Genomic DNA, 20,813 nt, shown 5'->3' on the forward strand with positions numbered 1-20,813 from the left:
TTGGCACTTTCCCACTCTGCCACAAGCCCGGAATAGAGTTCGCTGGAGAAACTTGTAGAACGTGTTCTCAAACAAACAATTGTAAAGGAAAACAACTGTTATCGCTGGCTGTAGTATTATGGTACTGCGAGGCATTTGCTGGAATAGCACGCCGTCGTTTTTTGCAAAACGATATAATTTTTCAAGAGGCTGCCTAAAACATAAATAAAACCTTTTATGTGTTCAGGATGAAAATTGTAGGACTTTGATTTAGTTTACTTCCTATGCGTTAATGGCATGTGCATTCTGAAAGGACCTAAGTAAATACAATTTGGTAAATTAAGATTTTGTTTCGTTGCTTATAAATAATTACAGAGTTAGCAGTTTCTACATTCTTTTTCATAACATAATATTTGGCACAATTAAACTACAAAACGGAAGGTTTCGGAATAATAATGAGTATGGGCTGCAGTCAAGGCTGCACTACAGAGCGGAAGCACTACAGAGCGGAAGCAGATCTAGGAAGCCTAATCGTTCAAAGTACAAGAATAGAGAGCTAACCCAACTCAGCCAAGCTGAGGGTGCTCCCCCTAAAAACAACAATTGGCAAATTCAACAGTTTGGGCTTTTGTGTGAGCATATGGTACAAATGTGCCGGGCACTGCCAAAATGCTACCACCTGGCCATAAGAAGGCAACACCTGGAAACTGCAGTGAGTACCTGGGCATATGATAGCAGTGCCTGGCATATACCTGTATACTACTTATTCACATGCCAGAACTGTTCCAATGCTTGTTTTTACCAGGATATCATTGCAAGTAACAGATGGGAGGTTGACGTTTAAGACATCTTTATTACCAGTTGCTCATCTACAGCTGCAGTTAAGCAATTAACTGTCGGAAGACAGCTTAGAAATACCACTGGCATGCTCTGTATAGTATAAAGTTGGATATTCCTACTTGATAGACCTAACTCAAATAGATCCCGTGAGGGTGTATTTTGTGTGGGCTGTGGCAAGTAGTGGGTGGGGATGGCTATAGAGATGTCTTTGGGCAGTGAACGGGTGGGCAAATAGCTAAACAACACCAACAAACTGTGCCCCTCCTCACATCATATCTCTCCTGTCTGTACTCCAGGCCAATCGTTTTGGTTTATAGGTGGTGCTTAAGTGCCATCTGATAGCCGAAGCTTAACATTTGAAAACAGTTCTTCTACAGTTAATTTTGCAAAATATATTTGTTAAAAAGCCATATGTTTAAGATGTCTTTTTGTATGGTCTGTGCCTCTGTCATAATCTACCCAGGCACTTCAAGTTCTGGCGCAGAACTGGGGAAACCTATTCCTCAGCAGCAGCAAGCAAATGTCTGCACCCAGCAGAAAATTCTGTGTTTTACAGAAACACAAAGGATGGGACAGACAACATATTTAACAGCCAGAAGCTGTGCCTGTATTGTAAAATATTAACCAGGAAAAAAAGGCCATTATATTAATCCTGGGCCAGGAAAAATAACATCAGTTTGAATTACCACAGCAAGATATAGCACACCTATCATAAGTACTCTGCCAGTTGATAAATAGCCCTTTAGTTTTCCTTCTCTAATACAACAGAGTCTATGCATGAATGATGACATCATGCACCAGAGTGCCAATACCGTATGGCTGGAGATGATGAACAATACTAGAGTACTGCCAATAACATCAGAATTCGACTCAAGCCAGGGCACTGCTCAAGTATACCGTTGTTCTACGTGGAATGCCAGCCTTTCAGGGGTGCTGCTGAGATAGGCTGGGCCTCTCAAACTGCCAGTGGTACTGCTCAAGCTTGCCAGGGCAATTGTGCTCGAACAGCCAGCTAGGATTCGTTAACTACTTGGGTGGTAAAGATGTGGAATCCACCTCCTTTCTCAATGTGGCAATGGTACTGCACAAATAAGATGGGGCTGAATAATATGTTAGGCTTGATTAACTGTTTAGGTGGCAAGGAAATGATATTCGCCTCATGCAGCACCCAGTAATTACGTTTCACAGCACTGCATCAGAAATGTCTGCCGCAGTAAAGAGGGTATGTGTCAGGAGGTACTAGCTTGTTGTAAATGAACCGCTCACAATTTCTGGGTAGGTCATTTTTTCAAGGCTGCTCATTAAGGGCTAGGGAGTAGTGCTAATAATGTGGTATGACTTTTTTTTATTGTACCATGCCTGTTTTATTTGTCTGTCAGGAGTAGTGCAGTTATGCCAGAGCTGTCACCAGTGTTTCAGGGCTTTGTGCCAGTGTTAGTGCATTTGTGCCAAGGCTGATATTAATGCTCAAGGGCTAATGCTCATTTGTCTGGGGTGGAGTATACGTGCTCCCGTTGATGAACCACATCTTATGTTCCAGTGCTGGTCCTCTGTTTCAGAGTTAGTTCTTATGTGCCAGGACTCTTATATATTGTTTAGGTGTACTGACTGGTACATTTGTGCTAAGTTGTGTCCATTTGTCCTGGGGCATTTGTGCCAGGACTGGTGAACATGTGTTAGAGTGTGTTTCTTTGGGCAAGGACGTGTGACTCTGTGTACTGCTTGTGCCAACGCTGTTGCTTATGGCCTAGGGCTGATGCTTATGTACTAAGGTATATGTGCCCAGACTAGTGAGCCAGCGGTAATCCACTATGCTAGAGTTAGTTCCTTTTGTGCCACGACTGTTATTTAGATATCAGGGCTAGTTGTGTAGTGGGGATGCACTCATATGTGCCAGGGTGGGAAACTATGCATCAGGGAATACTTTTTCAGGCTCGGTGTCTCTGTCAGTGCTTCTGTTAAGGTTGTAGTCCATGTGCCAATGCTAGTGTATCAGAGGGGGGCCTCTGTGCCATAGTTGGTTACTATGTGCCACAACTCTTGTATAGCTATCTAAGCTAGTTCATTTGTGCCGTGGTATGTTTCTTTGTGCAAGGAAATGTGCTTGTGGAGATGCACTCATATATGACAGGATTGGTATCTATGTCCCAGGGAATATTGATGCCAGGTGTAGCTCTGCCCCTCATACTCCACCACTTCACTCATCCTCCTCATCCATTCCCCATGCACTAAATTCGTGACAAAACACCCTTCACTCACTTATCATATCCCCCACCATACCCCCAACCACCTGCTCTCCTGCTTGTCTCCTCCTTTACTACACATCCTCTTTGTTCACTTCCACCTCCACCACTTTTCCCCATCACCCCACCTCCTTATTCATCTCCCCATTCTTCATATGTCTTTATCCACCCCCTTTACCACCTTAAGCCATCATAATATATTATTGGGCTTTAAGGATCTGACATTGTATGTGCTGTGTTGCAGAGATACAATCTGCACATATCTGTGTGCAACTTTAAACTGTTCCGAGTTTCCAATTCCAATAATATAGCTGAATGGATAAGGTGCATGCAAGAGAGATGTGTATGTAACAGCAGAACTATGGGCATCATGAATGTCACAAGTTCAGGTCTATGTATATTACACAAGGACATAGGCTACCCCACCTGTCTGGCGCTTGCCGGTAATATCTTACAGCACTAATTGACTGATCATAACATTTGATCTGTACTTAAATTAGAGATCACCAAAATTGCATTTACACATTTAACACATTTTATTATCTAACATATCGTTAAAAAGCCTATTAAGGCCGTTGTACATCTATAACCATTTTCAACCCCATGTATTATGGGTGTTTGTATAAATTCTATCATATTGTGTAATCATATAATAACAATTTGCAATTGAGTCTTTTGCACAGTGGGGGTTATTACAGGTAGTGACTTAGAATGTGGTTATTATAACCAATACATCTGTCTAGTCGAGACTTGTGTTGTTTCTGGCAGGAACTGGTTGGTTGGTGTTCTGATGCCGTCTTCAGGACTGTGAAAGTGGACTGAATGGTGTCACTTGTGGACCCCGTGGGTGGAACATCTAAAAATTTGAAAAATAAAATCAGAACAATGGTGTCTCTCTACAATATTGGTGATTGCCTGTGGTGTGTGCTGCAAAATGTCCTACCTGAGCCAGTGATTTAAGTGTCACAGATACTGAGAAGAGGTGCAGTATTCTTCTCATAAGGTGCCCTCTGTGCGCCTTGGATTTCTTGATCCTATGTAGATAGGGTCTGTTATTGACAATCCAGCTGCTTCAGCTGAAAAGATATGAAAAACAGGGATTCTATCAACCTTGTAATGTCCACTAGCGTTTGGGCTGTGCTAAAATGGTACAATTATTTGCGGGCGTACGGCCATTTTGCTCATGGTGCCCTGGTGCTGGCGAACCCTTAAGGGGTAATGCCGGCTCGTGATTTCTTAATCACGTTTCGGTTACTTCAATAGGATGTGCCCTTGTTCCTGCATAGCTAATTGCGGAACTTGTAAGTATTTAGGAAACGGATAAACCGCTCCTACGTAGAAGGCAGTCTTACCTGCGGCAGCCTCCTTCGATGGCTGTGCTGTATCCGCGGTAGTGTTTCTAAGAGTGCGCATGCGTGTATCGAAGATATAGTTGCGTCACTGGTAACTAAGCGACCCTGAATTTGTGTGCGCATGTGTAGAAGATTAGTACTGCTGGGTGGAGAATAGATGCACTTAGAGGCAGCTATAGGGTTATCTGCTCGATGCTATTTACTCCGCTCGTATCGCATAGTGAAGTATACTGGGGACTTGTCCTCTATACTCGTCAATATGTGAGGCGGGGCGTCTAGGCGACCAAATGTCGTTGCCTGGCGCATGCACAGTGGTTTAGTGGGAGCTATGGCTGCCCGATGAGAGCTGGATATTCTACTGCCAGTGAATATTGAACTAAATAGTTCGTATGACTATGAATCACTTTGTCTTATAGGATTCCTGTTGAAACATCATGCAGTGATAAAGGTCACGTGACAGTTGATGTGAAAAGACACACATTTGAACAGGTTTAAACAGGTTCAATACAAAATTGAAGATACATACACAGCTAACGTAAGACGTAATGGGGTCAGATTACCCTGTATTATGGGGAACCCACTACTGGGTACTTCTAAGGTTGGTGGTTGTGAATTCTCCTTTTTTATTCTAGTAGCCCCATGGTAACTTGGTAGTGGTGGGCCCACAGTGTTAAAAGAACAGATTCCATTCTATGGACAAAATGTGCCACCATTGGTTTATCCTCGATTGTGTTCTTGAGGCACGATCTGTGCTCGCAGATTCTTTGCCTCACTTCACACTTGCTTTTCCCTATGTAAATTACATGGACATTTTATCATGTAGATGCTCCATTTTGTGAGGCAGTTGGAGAATGTTTTATACTTCCAGATGGTGCCATTGAGCGAGACTTCTTTTTGGTGTTGTGTGAGGTGGCACACTGAGCATTTCCCGCATCTATAATGTCCGACCACAGGTGGGAGATGCCATAAAGTGGTTTGGTCTGGCCTTTTGGATTTCTCGGTGGGATACATGTGTACCAGATGGTCTCTGAGGTTTTTGCTTCTTTTGAACGCAAATCTTGGTGTCTCTGGTGCAAAGGTGTCTGTTTGTAATAGACTCCAGTTGTTAAGGATGGTTTTTCTGATTGCATTGCTGACTGGTGTGAATGTAGTGACACAAGTCATTTTGTCTTTGTGTTCTTCTCTTGGCCGTTTCGTCAGGCAGTCTGTTCTGTTGGTATTTCTTGCTGTTTTACGTGCCTTCCTGATGATCGGTGACGGGTACCCTCTTGCTTTTAGGCGGTTCTCTAAGTCTTTGCCATGTTAATCATATTCTGGTAGTGTGGTGCAGTTTCTCCTTATTCTAAGGAGCTGGCCAAACAGTAGATTTGCTTTCAGTGCTTGTGGGTGGAAGCTGGTGAATTTCAGTGGGGTATTCTTGTCCGTGGGTTTTCGGTACAGAGTTGTGGTGATTTTGCCGTCTTCTGCCCTGAGGATATTAAGGTCCAGAAATGCTATGTTGGTGGTATCGTAATGCATGGTGAAGTTTATGCACGTGTCTACACTGTTGAGCCATGTGTGGAATTCTTGAAGTTGTGTGGTTGTTCCTTTCCAAATGGTGAAAATACCGTCAATGTATCACACCCAACCGACTAGTTGGTTCCTGTGTATGTTGTTGTCATTGTAGATGAACTTGTTTTCTAAATTGTCCATGTACAGACTGGCGATGTCTGGTGCAAACGTTGACCCCATGCTTGTGCCCCTTGTTTGTTGGTAGAATTGTCCCTGGTATATGAAATAGTTTTTTGTTAATGCCAGGTGAATGCATTCTTGGATGAAGGAGGTAGGTGTAGACACATCTGATCTTCTGTCCAGATATTCTTTCAGTGTATCAATGCATTGATTTTGTGGAATGCTCGTATAAAGAGCTTCGATGTCAAAGGTGACTAGAATGTCTTGTTGTGATCTCTGTATGTTGTTGAGATGGTGGATCATGATTGTGTCCTTAATGAACGATTTCATTTTTCTGACACATGGGCGTAGGAAAACATCAGTGTATATGGACAGTGGCACCAGTAGTCACTTGCGTTGTGGCGAAAAGCATGAGGCTTTTAATTTCCTCCGAGATTAAAAGCCTCATGCTTTTCACCACCACGCAAGGATGGATTGATGAAGACGACAAAGCCTTCCTAATTAAAGAACATCCAGTCATAACAGCATTCTATTGCATCCTCAAGATTCATAAAAACGTAGTCAAACCACTGGGAAGACCAATTGTGTCCACCATTGGGTCACTACTGGAGCCACTGTCCATATGCACTGATGGTTTCCTATGCCCATGTGCAACATCACTAGCTACAGTGTTAGATTTATTGGCTCTAAGTGATTGCCAACAAAGCTGCAGATAACATATTTTTTAATTTCGGAATTGCATTTTTTAAAACATGGCCTTTGTGTGTATGGGGTAGCTCCCCCATTACCCACATATAGACTGCCACTTCCCACCTTCTCAAATTCACTCTTACTGATGTACCTTAGCTTTTTGGCAATTTCGATTTGGATTACAAAACTCAAGTTCGTAATCAGAGATATCTTTATTTGGTTCCATTGCAAATAATTTTAGATAATATCAGAAAGTATACTTTGGCGTAAATGCTAATAACAGTCCTGCTACTATGAATTAATGTATATGTGTTTATACAATTCATAACTCATTATCAGATGGATTTTTTCTCACTTTATATTCTTATTTTGGATTTTCAGGGCTATCAGGGTATGGTTGATGGAGGAGACAATATTGTAGAAGTTACGTGGGAAAGTGTGTCAAGCATTCTGCAAGTGGTATGTATAATAAATACTGTGTACAAATATTAAACAAGTGGTATCTAAAGGATCAACTTGTATAAAGGTTCTATATTTTTGTTGTAATGTGACCTTGATAAATTGATATTTCAATGGCTTCTTCACACAAAGAAGCTCATTTTCGAGAGGGGCATAACGTAAATTAAATGCTTAAAATCCTTGAGTAAGGGTTTTACTACTTCCATTCACTTCACGCCCCATTTTCATGCATTTGTATGGCAGAGGAGTAGAGGGGAGGGTAATAACTTATGATTCCGTCGCTCACTTCCTCTTCTTCATGCAAATAGTACAGCATTGGCGCTGACTTGTTTTTTCAGCCAAAAAACATGCACACTCCATAATTTTCCATTGTAAACGCTGCTTGTCATGTATACATCGGAGGCAGCGTTTACTCAACTTGCACTGCGGAATGTAAAAGGCTGGCCTACAAGCATGTATGCAATCTTTTTACTCTCTTCTGCACTCCTCCATGAAAATGAGGAAAATAAGGTTGCAGGAACTTATTTACATGAAAGTGTAAACGTAGCAAGTCCCTGACATTTTTTTCGGGGGAACTCGAAAATGAGCCCAAAAATTATTTATGTAACATTCAAGCGCATACTGTTCTCCAAGAAATCCTCAAGGAAAAGGTTGACACTACAGTAGTATTCTAAATACTGATCCACAAAATATTTTCCATGCGTAAGTGTACCACATGCCCATAGGTCGCACCAACCTAAGTTACGTGCGTTTCACAAAAGCGTGTTTGCCTGAATCACAAAACAATGTCTGACTTTTCTGTGGATGTTTGACTTGGCGAAATTTCCACTTTTTGGTGTACTTGGCACCAGGAAACCATGAATATTGCACGCATGTAACTGATACAGTCAGTCATCTGAAATGGGTGTGGCAACTTGTATATTTTTCTCTGGAGGGGTGTCACTATTTCTCACTAAAGAGCCCGAACGACTTAACATATCAACGGAACCCCAACCAACAAAGTGAGATTCGAAGGCGGGGGTTTATTCCTGACAATTTCTTTAAAATAATATATTCAAATGGTGCATTTTACTGTATTGGTTTTGCGAAGAAAAGGGTTAAAAAGTCATACAATTTACAATAGGTTTTGTTGAGTAACACATGAACCAATCCAATAGATGCCAACTCACCAAATGTGCAGATGAGCATTTTCCAACACATTTTTAGGATGCCTTTGCCCACAATATATGCAATTGTTGTCACTAAAAAACACACTTCATGATAACTGTGACCAGATTAAATGCCATTATTCCGGCAGTGTAAGTAGATGTTTTCATGATGGCTATGCCAATAAAGCCTTTATTGCCAACATATTAACACACTCATTTTGGCTGTGCACAATAATGCAATCACTGACAGTGTAAGAAGACATTTTCCTGCTGGCTATGCCAACATATATCGGTATGCCCACCGTAAGAACACCGTTGTATTGACTTTGATTGCTATTACCACCCTTGACACTGTTAGAAAACACTCATGTTGGCTGTGCTTAATAAGGCCAACATTTCCATTTAATTAGACATTTTCATTCTGGCTGTGCCAACATATGCCAGCATTGGCCTGAAATCGTGTTTCCCTTTGATAGTTTAAGCCAGCCCAGGAACACTCCCTCAACTCGAGCTGAAGGAGCGCTCCTGGGCTGGAGTGGTTCCTCCATGATGGGTAAGGGTTAAGGCAGGTCAGTGCCCCCTCACCCATTTTGGACGACCGCATCTAAGGGTGCCTAACTACCTGCAACAAATATATTTCCTACTGTTTAAACAGGATGTAAATGTGATGTGAGAAGTGTGAAAGGTCAAATGCAAATATTTCCATACAAATTAGCTGGATATGTCAAGAAAGTGTGGATGTAACATGGAAAAATAATTTGCAATGTGGGAAATATTTTTCATTTAGGAGTAAATCTACACCAGATCCGATTGCTCCAGCGCAGGTTGAATCTGCTAGACCACCACTAAACCAGACATAAGGGGTTATTGTTCCTGAAATGGGCTTAATTTTCTGTACTATTTTTTAACCTGGCCTATGTTACAACTGAAATCATTCAATCCCTTTGTGAATCCCATTTTCAATGAAAAGTTATAACAGCACCTTGGTATAATTTACACTACTGTAACATTCACTGAAAATTTGATTACTTTTGGATGTGCCCTTTGTTTTTTGAGCAACGCCAGATGTTGTATTTTTAAATGAAAGAGGATCTGTTTTGAACCACTGGTTAATGATTTCTGTTTTTGGGGCATATCAGAAATAGTGGAGGTGATTTGGATTATTTGTTTAAAAAACTGTTAAGCGATTTGTGTGATCAGAGAATATTCTTGCCCATTTTTCAGATAACACTTGAGAAAGAAAATTCAAGGTTACACTGATATCATGGCCATGATCAAGTAATTAATATTCAAGGCCATGAACTGCAGTAACCTTTAGCTTTTTGAGTGCCCTTCGAACATAAATATATGTACGAAAATAAATGTCCTGTTTTGCCAATGGATGGATACATGTCTTAAATTCCATTGGAAATCATTGACTTCCTAGCAGACGGCACTCTCGGTGGGGTAGGGGTGACTCAAAGGGTTACAATTGACAAAAGGTAGGACTATCAATCATATCCTCTTCCTTCCACCCAAAAGTCACACATGTGTAAGACTATTTGCATCACTCTCTTAAGGCTTTCCTCTGTGCATGAATAGTTTACTGGATAATTAATCAAACAGTGACCTTTATTTTGGCAGTTGTTCATAAAGCTATTTATTGAAGAAACATGTTATTCAGAGAGATATCTTTAACTCTTCAATGCTGATATAAATAACGGTAAACTTTATTATCATCTTGACTCCAGTGGTTGCCCTTTTCAAGAACTCTTGATACGCTCCTCTATACCCCTTACTTTTCTGGTGACTTTAATATTAGCCATCAACGTGGTTATTGCTAAATCCTAACATTTTAACAATAAACCGAAAGCCTTTTCAGCAAGTTGTTCTCCAGGATTGCATACAACAAAGCAATCTGCTGTTCAACATCAATAAGTCAAAAAATGCATTAACCCCAATTCATGGTGGCTGGCTGATGGGCAAGGAAAGTGCTTTACAGTACCTGTAATTGTGTTCTTAATGTATTGCTTTTTGTTTATCAGCTGAATTTGCTGCATCAGGCACCGTTCTCGCTGCTACTTTGGCCACAGTCTCTCATCAATACTGATTGTGCGCAGACTTTCAAAACTGTGGTGTACCACAAGAAAGACTCTGACCAGAAGACATGCTTTTACTAGAGGAGTTTTATTTAAAGAAAACACCATACTGAACCTATTGCTAATAAGGAGCTCCCTACCTAATAAACTAAACTAAGGGTGCTCATAAATATTAGACAAAATAATAAAGCTTGTCCTCTGTCCAAATCCTACTTAGAAAAACAACTAAAAAAAGGAAAACAGGCACTACATGTTGCCCTCAATGTTCTTTATTCTGCTGTCTGCCAGTGTTTGCAGGAATCTCTCTTACTATTAGTATGCACAAAGATATTATAGGAGGCATGTCTCCTGACTTCATCAGTTCCTGTGCATCTTTTCAAAGGTTTTCCTCAGTGTATAGAAAAGTTCCCCAAAAAGTTATTCTATCAGTAGTTGTAGATGAAGGGATATTTCTTTCCTCTTCCTCCACCAACTACGTGAGTCTTTCCCCCACAAGATTCAATTCTCTCTTGATACTGATTTCCCCTTGGGATGATTCCTTCATAAACTCTCAACTTCCCCAAAAAATGTAAATTCTCTCAGTGCTCATAGAGGAAGGGAGATTTTTTTACTCTTCCACCACCAACTACGTGGGTCTTTGCCAAGACACTCCAGTCTTGCTTGATTCTGGTTTCCCCTTGGGATGATTCTTTACTTGCTTTATAGTGCCCTCTTAGCTCCCTTGTTTCCCTTCTTGTTCCCAGTTTCCCATTTGATTCATAGAGTTATGTGTATCCCCTCCTAATATATCTTTCTCTTGGTATTGGTGTGCGGCTTTGAGCTGTTTGGCTGATTCCCAGACTCAGGGTACTAGGGCTCCCATAGCCACTCATAGGTGTTCGTCTTCCTCTCTGGTACTGGTTGCCCCTCGTAGGGATCTAGATTCTTTGTTCCTTCTCCTGCTGTCACAGTTTGGTTTCTGTGCCTCCTCTACTGTGAGCAACATGCATACCTTCTCCATAGCAGGTCCTGCTATACCGAGGTAGCTTCGGCTCAGTGATGCTGGCGTTCTCCCCAGCTCCTAGGCGTGCTCTTCTGAAGACAAGCATGAGTGTTTGTTCACTCACCGCTATGTTGCTCTCTTTCTACTTCCACATAGTGTGAGCGGAGGACTCGTTCCTCTCTTGCTTGCTGGATTTGATATTGTTTCCTGGGCTCCAGGTCCACCACATTCTCTGCGTGGTCACACCTTCCCTCAGGGCCGACTCCACTCGGCCTTGCAGACTCCGCACAGCCCTGTGCCTCACCGCCCACATTTCTTGTTTTCTCAGGTTTCTTTTGTGGTTTCTCTCTGGTTTCTCTCTGGGTGTCATACCGCCGAGTTCTTGGCGTCTATGGAGCCGCTGGCGACGCGGAACCTAGCTTCGTTCGCTTCGGCCACGCCCCCTGTTTCCTGGTTTCCTTTTTCTGATTCTGATTGGCTAGACGCTCCGCGGCCCGGTGTTTTAACCAGCCACTTCCGGGTCACGGACGCGTTGCAACGCTTCCGGTTTCGTCCGTAGGCTGAGTTGCTTGCTGCCTGTGGCTTTCGTGCTACTCTCTCGCTTGCTGCCGGTCGGGTCCTCGTACCCTGTCTGAACCTGTCTGTCATTCATTCCGCTGGATCTGTCTGCCTTTTCCTTTCTCTCTTGGTTCGCTATAATTCTCCTTTGCCCTCCTTCCATCTTACTTCCCCTCCCACCTTCCCATCTTCACTTACCGCATTTTTCCTTTTCCTGTCTGTTATTCTTCCCGCTCTTCCTTCACCTACCTTCAGTATTGCTGCTGTGACCTCCCGTGTACCAGACTCCGGCCTGTTCCCCTGGACTGCCTTTGCTTGCTGCTTCAGTACTTCCCCACTTAGCCTGTGTACCAGTTCCTCGGACCTCTTAATGGACTGCCTGTGTTTCTGAATCTTCACTCCACGTGTTTTCTTCAGTCACTTCTACCAGATCTTACCTAGAGTACTCCGGGTTCCACGTTTACAAGACACCCAACGATTCTACAGGGGTTTTTTGTGCCTAAGGCTTTTTCCCCTCTTGGTCGATCCCGGGGGTGGGCCCCCTGGTCTCCCTTCTTTGGGGAGCACGGTGGCTTCCTTCCGGGGTCGTCCCTATCTTCATAAAAAAAAGGTGTCTACTCGAAGAAAAGAAAAGAAGGGTTCTTGGAAGGAAGAAGAAGGTGAGGAGTCGGGGGAGGGGGAGATTTCAGAAGTTACACTTTCGGACGAAGATATCACCGACCCCGGTGACAGTTTGCAACGCCAAAAAGAGATGGCCACCCCACAGCAGGTACAAGAACTCGTAGCCGCTGTACAAAGTCTAAGCCTAGAGATGCAGAACCTTAAGACTGCTAACGCCACCCTTCAACAGCGTATGACGGACAGAGAAAGACCTTTAGCCGATTTGCCTCCACTTCCCTTAGTATCAGGGAAGTTCGATGGATCCCCAAAGAAGGTCAAAGAATTTCTGGACGCATGCAATCTTCATTTTACCTTTCGCCCTCTGACCTTCGCCTCAGATCACGCCAAGGTGGGGTTTATGATCACCCACATGATCGGAAATGCCCTGGCTTGGGCTACCCCTCTAGTAACCCAGTCAGACCCGGTTTTACAGGACTACGATGCCTTTAAGGCCCTGATTCAACAAACCTTTTTGCGAACAGAGAGTACATACTTGGCCTCGGAGGACCTCCTTGACATCCGTCAAGGGAATTCTGATTTACTGACATACATCACCACTTTCAAACAGGTGGCTGCAGAGGCAGGTTGGCAGGAACAGGCTCAGTATGCCATATTTCGGCGAGGTTTAAGGGAGGAATTGAAGGACGAACTTGCCCGAATAGAAAGACCGGTGTCTTTCGCCGAACTTCTGACAGCTACCCTCCGTATTGACTTCAGGATGACGGAAAGACGTCAAGAAAAGAGGAAGATCAGGCTAAGCGTACCCCCTCCCGTGGAGACTCCTTCACCAGTATCTGTACCCTTCCAACGGACAACTAAAGACGAACCCATGCAGATTGGGACCACCAGAGCCCCACTGACACCAGAAGAAAGGAAACGGCGCAGGGAGGGTTCCTTGTGTATGTACTGTGGATCTTCATTACATTTATTAAGAGATTGTCCGGATGTACCACCCAGAAGATCGGGAAACGCTCGCCCTCGGTAAACATTGGGACGCATTACCGAGGGGCTGCTTTTAGTCCCTACGCACCACTTTCTGTATCCTCTACAGAAACATCTGAAGACTCCCGGTTGATGGTGCTCACAGTTTCTCTCAGAGTAGGCCCCAAAGAAGTAACCGCTTTAGCACTACTCGACTGTGGAGCAGCAGGAAACTTCATGGATACCCATTGGGCAGAACGACATGGAGTCCAGAGGATAGCCAAGAATGAAGATCAAAAGGTGGAAGGAGTTGATGGCGAACCTTTGAGCTCGGGTTTGATCACTCATACCACTAAAGCACTTACTTTATCCATCCAACAACACACCGAAAGTATCACATTCGATATCATCAGAGCTGCTCACTTCCCTCTTATCCTGGGTATCTGTTGGTTACGCAGACACAACCCCTGTATTGACTGGTCTAGAAACCTACTTAGCTTTCAGTCCTCACTATGTAAATCGGAATGTTTGCCAGAACCAAGATTCGAGACCGTCAAGACCACTAATAGCTGCGAAGTCAAAACGGTGCACTGTCTTCCCCACTACCTGAAGGAGTTCAATGAAGTGGCAACTGAAAAGATACCCGTAGAGCTCCCTCCTCACCGGCCTGAAGACTGTTGCATCGATCTCACCCCAGGTGCATTGGTACCCTTCGGTAGGATGTTTCCACTATCATTAGAAGAAAAACAATACCTCCGAAAGTACCTGGACAGCAACATGGAGAACGGGCTAATTAGGCCTTCCAAGTCCCCTGCAGGGGCATCACTGTTCTTCATCTCAAAAAAGGATTCTAAGGAGTTGAGGCCGTGTATAGACTATCGCGGCCTAAACAAGGTTACCATAAAGGACCGGTATCCTATGCCATTGATAACCGATATCCTACAAGCTGTACAGGGTGCTACCATCTTTACCAAACTCGACCTGAGGAATGCGTATCACTTACTCCGGGTGCAGAAAGGAGATGAATGGAAGACAGCATTCCGAACTCCTTTCGGACTTTTTGAATACCAGGTAATGCCGTTCGGATTGGTAAATGCGCCGTCGGTATTCCAACGATTTATGGACAGACTATTCTCAGATCTCCTGTGCCAAACCACATTGGTTTATTTGGATGACATACTGATATACTCTCGTACTCCTGAAGACCATGTGGAACATGTTAGGGAAGTATTCAGAAGACTACAGAGAAACCAGTTGTCGGTTAAACTCACCAAATGTGTGTTTTCAGCCTCCTCCATTCCTTATTTAGGATACATTCTGTCAGACCACGGAATCTCCATGGATCCTAATAAGGTGTCTTCCATCCTTGAATGGCCCTCACCCACCTCAGTCAAAGAGATACAAAGATTCCTGGGGTTAGCAAACTTCTACCGAAGATTCATCCCAAATTTCTCTCAAAAGATATTACCTATCACCTCGCTCTTAAAGAAATCTGCAACTCCATTTAAATGGACAACGGAGGCAGAAGACAGCTTTGGTACTCTTAAAGAAGCCTTCTGTTCAGCACCCATTTTACAACAACCAAACCAACATCTACCCTTCATTCTAGAGACGGACGCTTCTTCAGCCGCAATAGGGGCTGTACTTCTTCAAGAAATCCAGGGTACAGAACATCCAGTGGCTTATTTCTCGAAGACCCTAACCTCCAGCCAAAAGAACTACTCGGTTATTGAGCGAGAACTTCTAGCCATGAAAGCAGCCTGTGTAGAATGGCGTCATCTACTTCAAGGAGGAAGGTTCCCGTTCACCATAAGGACTGATCATAAGAACTTACAGGTTCTCAAACAGTTCGAGTGTTACAATACTCGACAGGCCCGATGGGCTCATTTCTTCGCACAATTCGTATTCAGCATAACTTACATCCCGGGAAAAAATAACGTTGTAGCCGACTCTCTTTCCCGCCGGTGTGATTACCTGTCAGAGTCAGAGACGAATCTTGAACGGATGTTTCCCCAGTCCAGGACCATCGGAATAATTTCTAAATTCCTTCAGCAGGTACAGGAGGATTCTGGAGGTCGTTTTGAAATTGAAAAACACTCTAAAGATCTGGCCTATGAAATCAGGAATGGTCTTTACCTTGTAGGAGGAAAACTTTATCTACCCACTCCGGCTTTTCGTAAAACCGCACTTGTCTGGTGTCATGACTCTAAACTAGGAGGACACAGGGGTGTGGCTGGTACTTACGACTATCTTCAAAGACATTTCTATTGGCCTACAATGAGAAAGGATGTAGAGCAGTACGTTCAGTCATGCATCATCTGTCTGAGGAGTAAATCATCCCGAAAGAGACCAATTGGTCTACTGGAACCTAATGCTGTACCCAAGGGTCCCTGGAACACAATTTCAACTGATTTCATAGTGGATTTACCTCCGTCTGAAGGATGCACCTGTGTCATGGTAGTAGTGGATTCATTCACCAAATTGGCTCACTTCTCCCCATTACCTGGCATCCCTACGACAGCCAAGATGGCGGAAGTGTTTCTCCAAGACATATTCCGGTTACACGGTCTACCTAACAAGATTATTTCAGACCGGGGTAGTCAGTACACTTCCCAGTTCTGGAAGGCCCTATGTAGCAGACTAGGTATTGAAAGAGCTCTCACCTCTGGATTTCATCCACAATCCAATGGGCAAACTGAACGTTTGAACGGAACCCTGGAGCAGTACTTAAGATGCTTTATCAACAGTCAACAAGACAACTGGTGTACACTACTCCCTCTAGCTGAATTCTCTTATAATAACTCCACACATGCAGCTCTGGGGTTCAGCCCTTTTTTTGGTACTTATGGTTTTCACCCTCGCTCTATTCTTCCTGTCTCAGGCCTTTCTACTAACGTACCTTCAGTAGATTCTTCACTCACCCTCCTTAGAGAGACACACAAGAAGGTAGAAGAAGGCCTTAAGTCAGCCCAAGCCCGATATTGCATTCAAGCCAATAAACATCGTAGACCAGTACCAGGATGGGATGTGGGTACCCATGTTATGCTCTCCACTAGATATTTACCTCGTTGGGTACATCCCTCCAAGTTATCTCCAAAATATCTAGGGCCATATGAGATCATACAAAAAATCAATCCTGTGGCTTTTCGCCTAAAACTACCAAATAACCTAAAAAGAATACACCCTGTTTTCCATGCTTCCCAACTTAAGTCATTTCATGCTGATACATGGGCACGACAGGTTAGACAGACTCCTATTCCCCAGGGTTCCACTCGAGCTGAATATGAGGTCGCCCAACTCTGTGACTCCAGGTATCATAAGAGCAGGCTGGAGTATTTGGTTAAGTGGAAAGGCTACCCTTCTTCGGAAAACTCTTGGGAACCCATCACACACATTAATGCTCCTGTCCTACTTCGCAAATACCACTTTTTCCATCCAGGGAAACCCGGAGGAGGAGCGTATAGGAGGGGGCATACTGTCATACCGCCGAGTTCTTGGCGTCTATGGAGCCGCTGGCGACGCGGAACCTAGCTTCGTTCGCTTCGGCCACGCCCCCTGTTTCCTGGTTTCCTTTTTCTGATTCTGATTGGCTAGACGCTCCGCGGCCCGGTGTTTTAACCAGCCACTTCCGGGTCACGGACGCGTTGCAACGCTTCCGGTTTCGTCCGTAGGCTGAGTTGCTTGCTGCCTGTGGCTTTCGTGCTACTCTCTCGCTTGCTGCCGGTCGGGTCCTCGTACCCTGTCTGAACCTGTCTGTCATTCATTCCGCTGGATCTGTCTGCCTTTTCCTTTCTCTCTTGGTTCGCTATAATTCTCCTTTGCCCTCCTTCCATCTTACTTCCCCTCCCACCTTCCCATCTTCACTTACCGCATTTTTCCTTTTCCTGTCTGTTATTCTTCCCGCTCTTCCTTCACCTACCTTCAGTATTGCTGCTGTGACCTCCCGTGTACCAGACTCCGGCCTGTTCCCCTGGACTGCCTTTGCTTGCTGCTTCAGTACTTCCCCACTTAGCCTGTGTACCAGTTCCTCGGACCTCTTAATGGACTGCCTGTGTTTCTGAATCTTCACTCCACGTGTTTTCTTCAGTCACTTCTACCAGATCTTACCTAGAGTACTCCGGGTTCCACGTTTACAAGACACCCAACGATTCTACAGGGGTTTTTTGTGCCTAAGGCTTTTTCCCCTCTTGGTCGATCCCGGGGGTGGGCCCCCTGGTCTCCCTTCTTTGGGGAGCACGGTGGCTTCCTTCCGGGGTCGTCCCTATCTTCATAAAAAAAAGGTGTCTACTCGAAGAAAAGAAAAGAAGGGTTCTTGGAAGGAAGAAGAAGGTGAGGAGTCGGGGGAGGGGGAGATTTCAGAAGTTACACTTTCGGACGAAGATATCACCGACCCCGGTGACACTGGGTCTCCCTTTGGACCTCCTTCAGGTCCTTCAGCGCGCCACAGCTGGTTCTGCTCCACAACTGGTTCTGCTCCGCAGCATGGCTCCGCCTCCCATTGACATTGGTACTTCAGTAGCTCACCTCTGCATATCGTTTCTCCTCCTCCGTTTAAGGGAGAAAGTATATTTAATCTTGTTACCAGATAATAAAGGGGTGTGTTTAACTGTCAAGCCCATTGAGAGGCCAGCATTGCCTTGAGCCAATTGTGCCAGCGCGCTTTCTGCAGCATTTGGAGTTCCACAGCTGACAGCCAGATCCACTTATGGTATTCTCATGTATGCAGCCAATGCCTCAGTTGTAGGAGGTTCTTACTGGAATGGGAGTCCCTGTCTCCTGGTGGCAAGTCAATCCCAGTGAGGTCCCGCTTTCCCAAAACCCTAGGGAGGGTTGAGGGTTTTGCTTAGCGGCTCACCTCTATTGCCTCAAAGGGGGCGGCTCCCCCCGCCACCACAAAGAAGGGACAAATACCCTGCATTCATCACAAGACCCTGCTTATCCTTTCACCACTAGGTGCTCCTTGCCATTCATGGGGGTTGGGAGCACCTGCCCCCTTCATGCACTGGCCCTGGTCACAGGCATGGTGTGAGTTGGAGGAGAGTGTGAAGTATGTGGGGTTGAATGCCTATCTGTTGTATTCAGAATAAAGTGAAGGCAATCATCAGAACCTGGGGTGAGCTTCATCATTAGTGAGAAAGTGTCAGGAGGTGCACAGGGCACCCTAGGTAGGTTTGGGAATGTCATGCTGATATAAGGGTACACACAAGTATATACAGCAGGAGGGTAAATAAGAAGTAAGAGCAGCCAAGTTACATAAGAGCAATGGAACAGGAAGCAAAGGCAGACCGAGATTGTGAAGAAGAAGGGATGGGAACAATGTACTGGACAAACAATGAGGAATCCCACTAGTTGTGTAGGCAGGTCAAACCTGAACCTGCCCACAGATAGAAGGAAATCTCCAGGTTACTCTTACAGATACTGTAACAGATACCCTCCTGCAAGCCCATGGGAGAGGGACAGCAATATCAGCTACTGTGTCTGGACCCTAAGACACAAACAGAGAGTGTACATTCAGGAGACAAGCCTATGTGGGTCCAGCCAGAACATATAGTGGTAAGAGCAACCAACACACTGTTACATGGAATACACTGCAGACTACAGTTAGCACAAGACAAAGGAAAGGGCAGAGGTTGACTCCTAAAGTATAGGAGCCAATCTTTGTACAAAGGAATATACAGAGGCATGTTTGAACATTACAGAGACAAAGCACAATAAGCAGGAGCTGAGAGGTGGAAGACATCAGCACAAGAAACAGGTTATTTGCTACAGGGCCAGAGCACAAAGGGAAGAAGAAACACACTGCAGAGGGTGTGGGATTAAGCCTGCAAGTTAGGACTATAGGAATTGGAGCAAGGCAGCAGAGGAACAGGAAAGCGTTACAGACAAAGCACAAGGCAGAATGGTCAGCAAAGCAGAAGGTGATTCCAAATGGGTTGCAGCTGCACAAGGTTCAAATGCAATGCAAGAACAGGGGGTTTAAGGACTTGGTAGTTTATTAGCAGTGCTAGAAGAGAGTGAAGCCAGTGTGGAGCTGAATGATTGGGATGCACATAATCATTCAAAGGTGTGGTAAATGGAAAACTCTGGTATGGACTTTGGGAGAGGATCCAGTGCTGACAAACTCCAGCAGTTTTTGTATAAAAACAAAAGCACAGTAATTGCTGTGTCGTTTCGAGTCTTGCAGTCGTTTGCATTGATATGTTATGGTATGATATGATATTTTATTTTATTTATTGCACGCCGATACACAAGTGTTTCAAGGCGTGATTAGTCAAGGGAGGGGAACAAAGGGAGGAAAAGACAACGATCTTACTAGGCCACGTGACATTGAGATCACACAAGTGCAGGGGAAAGGGAAGGGGAAAAGTGCCTGTAGAAGGGGATGAGGAAAAGTGCAAGACATAGGATCAAGACATAGAAAAATGAAGTGCGGCCAGCAGGTGGCAGTGCAGGGGTTAAGTGCAGACAACAAGTGTTGAATACGTGCAGGTAGGGGGACTGTAGGGCTGCAGATACAGCCCCAAGTTCAAGGTTGCCAGGAGGCAGCATTGGTGTGCAGCTGGGAGGACAGGGACCTGGGGCCCTGGTTCAGAGGGCAGACAGGTAACCAGTGCAGTATCAGACAGGAGATCAGCAGGGAAGTGGAATATGGAAGGCAGAAGCAAAAAGGAAGTCTTGAGCTGCTTCCGGAACAGGAGATGACTCTGCTGAAGTTGTGTCTGTATCATTCCGATCACAGTATCCTTTTTTGAGTATGTATTGTATCTATGCTTTCCAGTTTTGATTTACCCCCTGCTTTTTCAAACAAAAGTACCTACGTATATCATAAACAAGCATTGGCAAAGCCAATAGTTTTGGCTTTAGTATAGTTGTTGAAAGTAGACCTTTTTTTGCTTTTTAAATTATAATACAATTGTTTTATTTTTGGAGTTTGCATCAGTGGGGATTCTATTCTAAGGTATTTCAATAGAACAATATATTTGTCATTTTGCATTGCAACAGTACCATTAAAACTATTTGGGTTGTTTTTTTGTTTGCATTTTGTAATAGTTGTAATAAGGTTTTGCATGGTAAACAAAAGTGGTGTACCAACGTAAGTGTGTTGTTAAATAAGTCTATTTGTTTTATTTGTAGTATTTTTCCAATACAAAGATTTATTTTATGCATTTGAATGGCAAATTATTAATGAAAATGCCATCTACCTGCTCATTTTCTGGATCTATGAACAGAAC

General features: G+C 44.1%; 1 protein-coding gene across 3 annotated transcripts in view; it reads left to right on the forward strand.

The window, feature by feature from the left end:
• PFKP (phosphofructokinase, platelet) overlaps positions 1 to 20,813 on the forward strand; it is an 882,344-nt gene that overhangs the window by 76,528 nt on the left and 785,003 nt on the right. For all 3 annotated transcript variants that reach the window (XM_069648018.1, XM_069648019.1, XM_069648020.1), the window contains exon 3: positions 7,157 to 7,234. In XM_069648018.1, coding sequence (XP_069504119.1) covers positions 7,157 to 7,234 — 78 coding nt within the window. The remainder of the gene's footprint in view (positions 1 to 7,156; positions 7,235 to 20,813) is intronic.

Source organism: Ambystoma mexicanum, chromosome 2q (assembly GCF_040938575.1).
Source record: "Ambystoma mexicanum isolate Mex_15411 chromosome 2q, UKY_AmexF1_1, whole genome shotgun sequence".
Taxonomy (NCBI): domain Eukaryota; kingdom Metazoa; phylum Chordata; class Amphibia; order Caudata; family Ambystomatidae; genus Ambystoma; species Ambystoma mexicanum.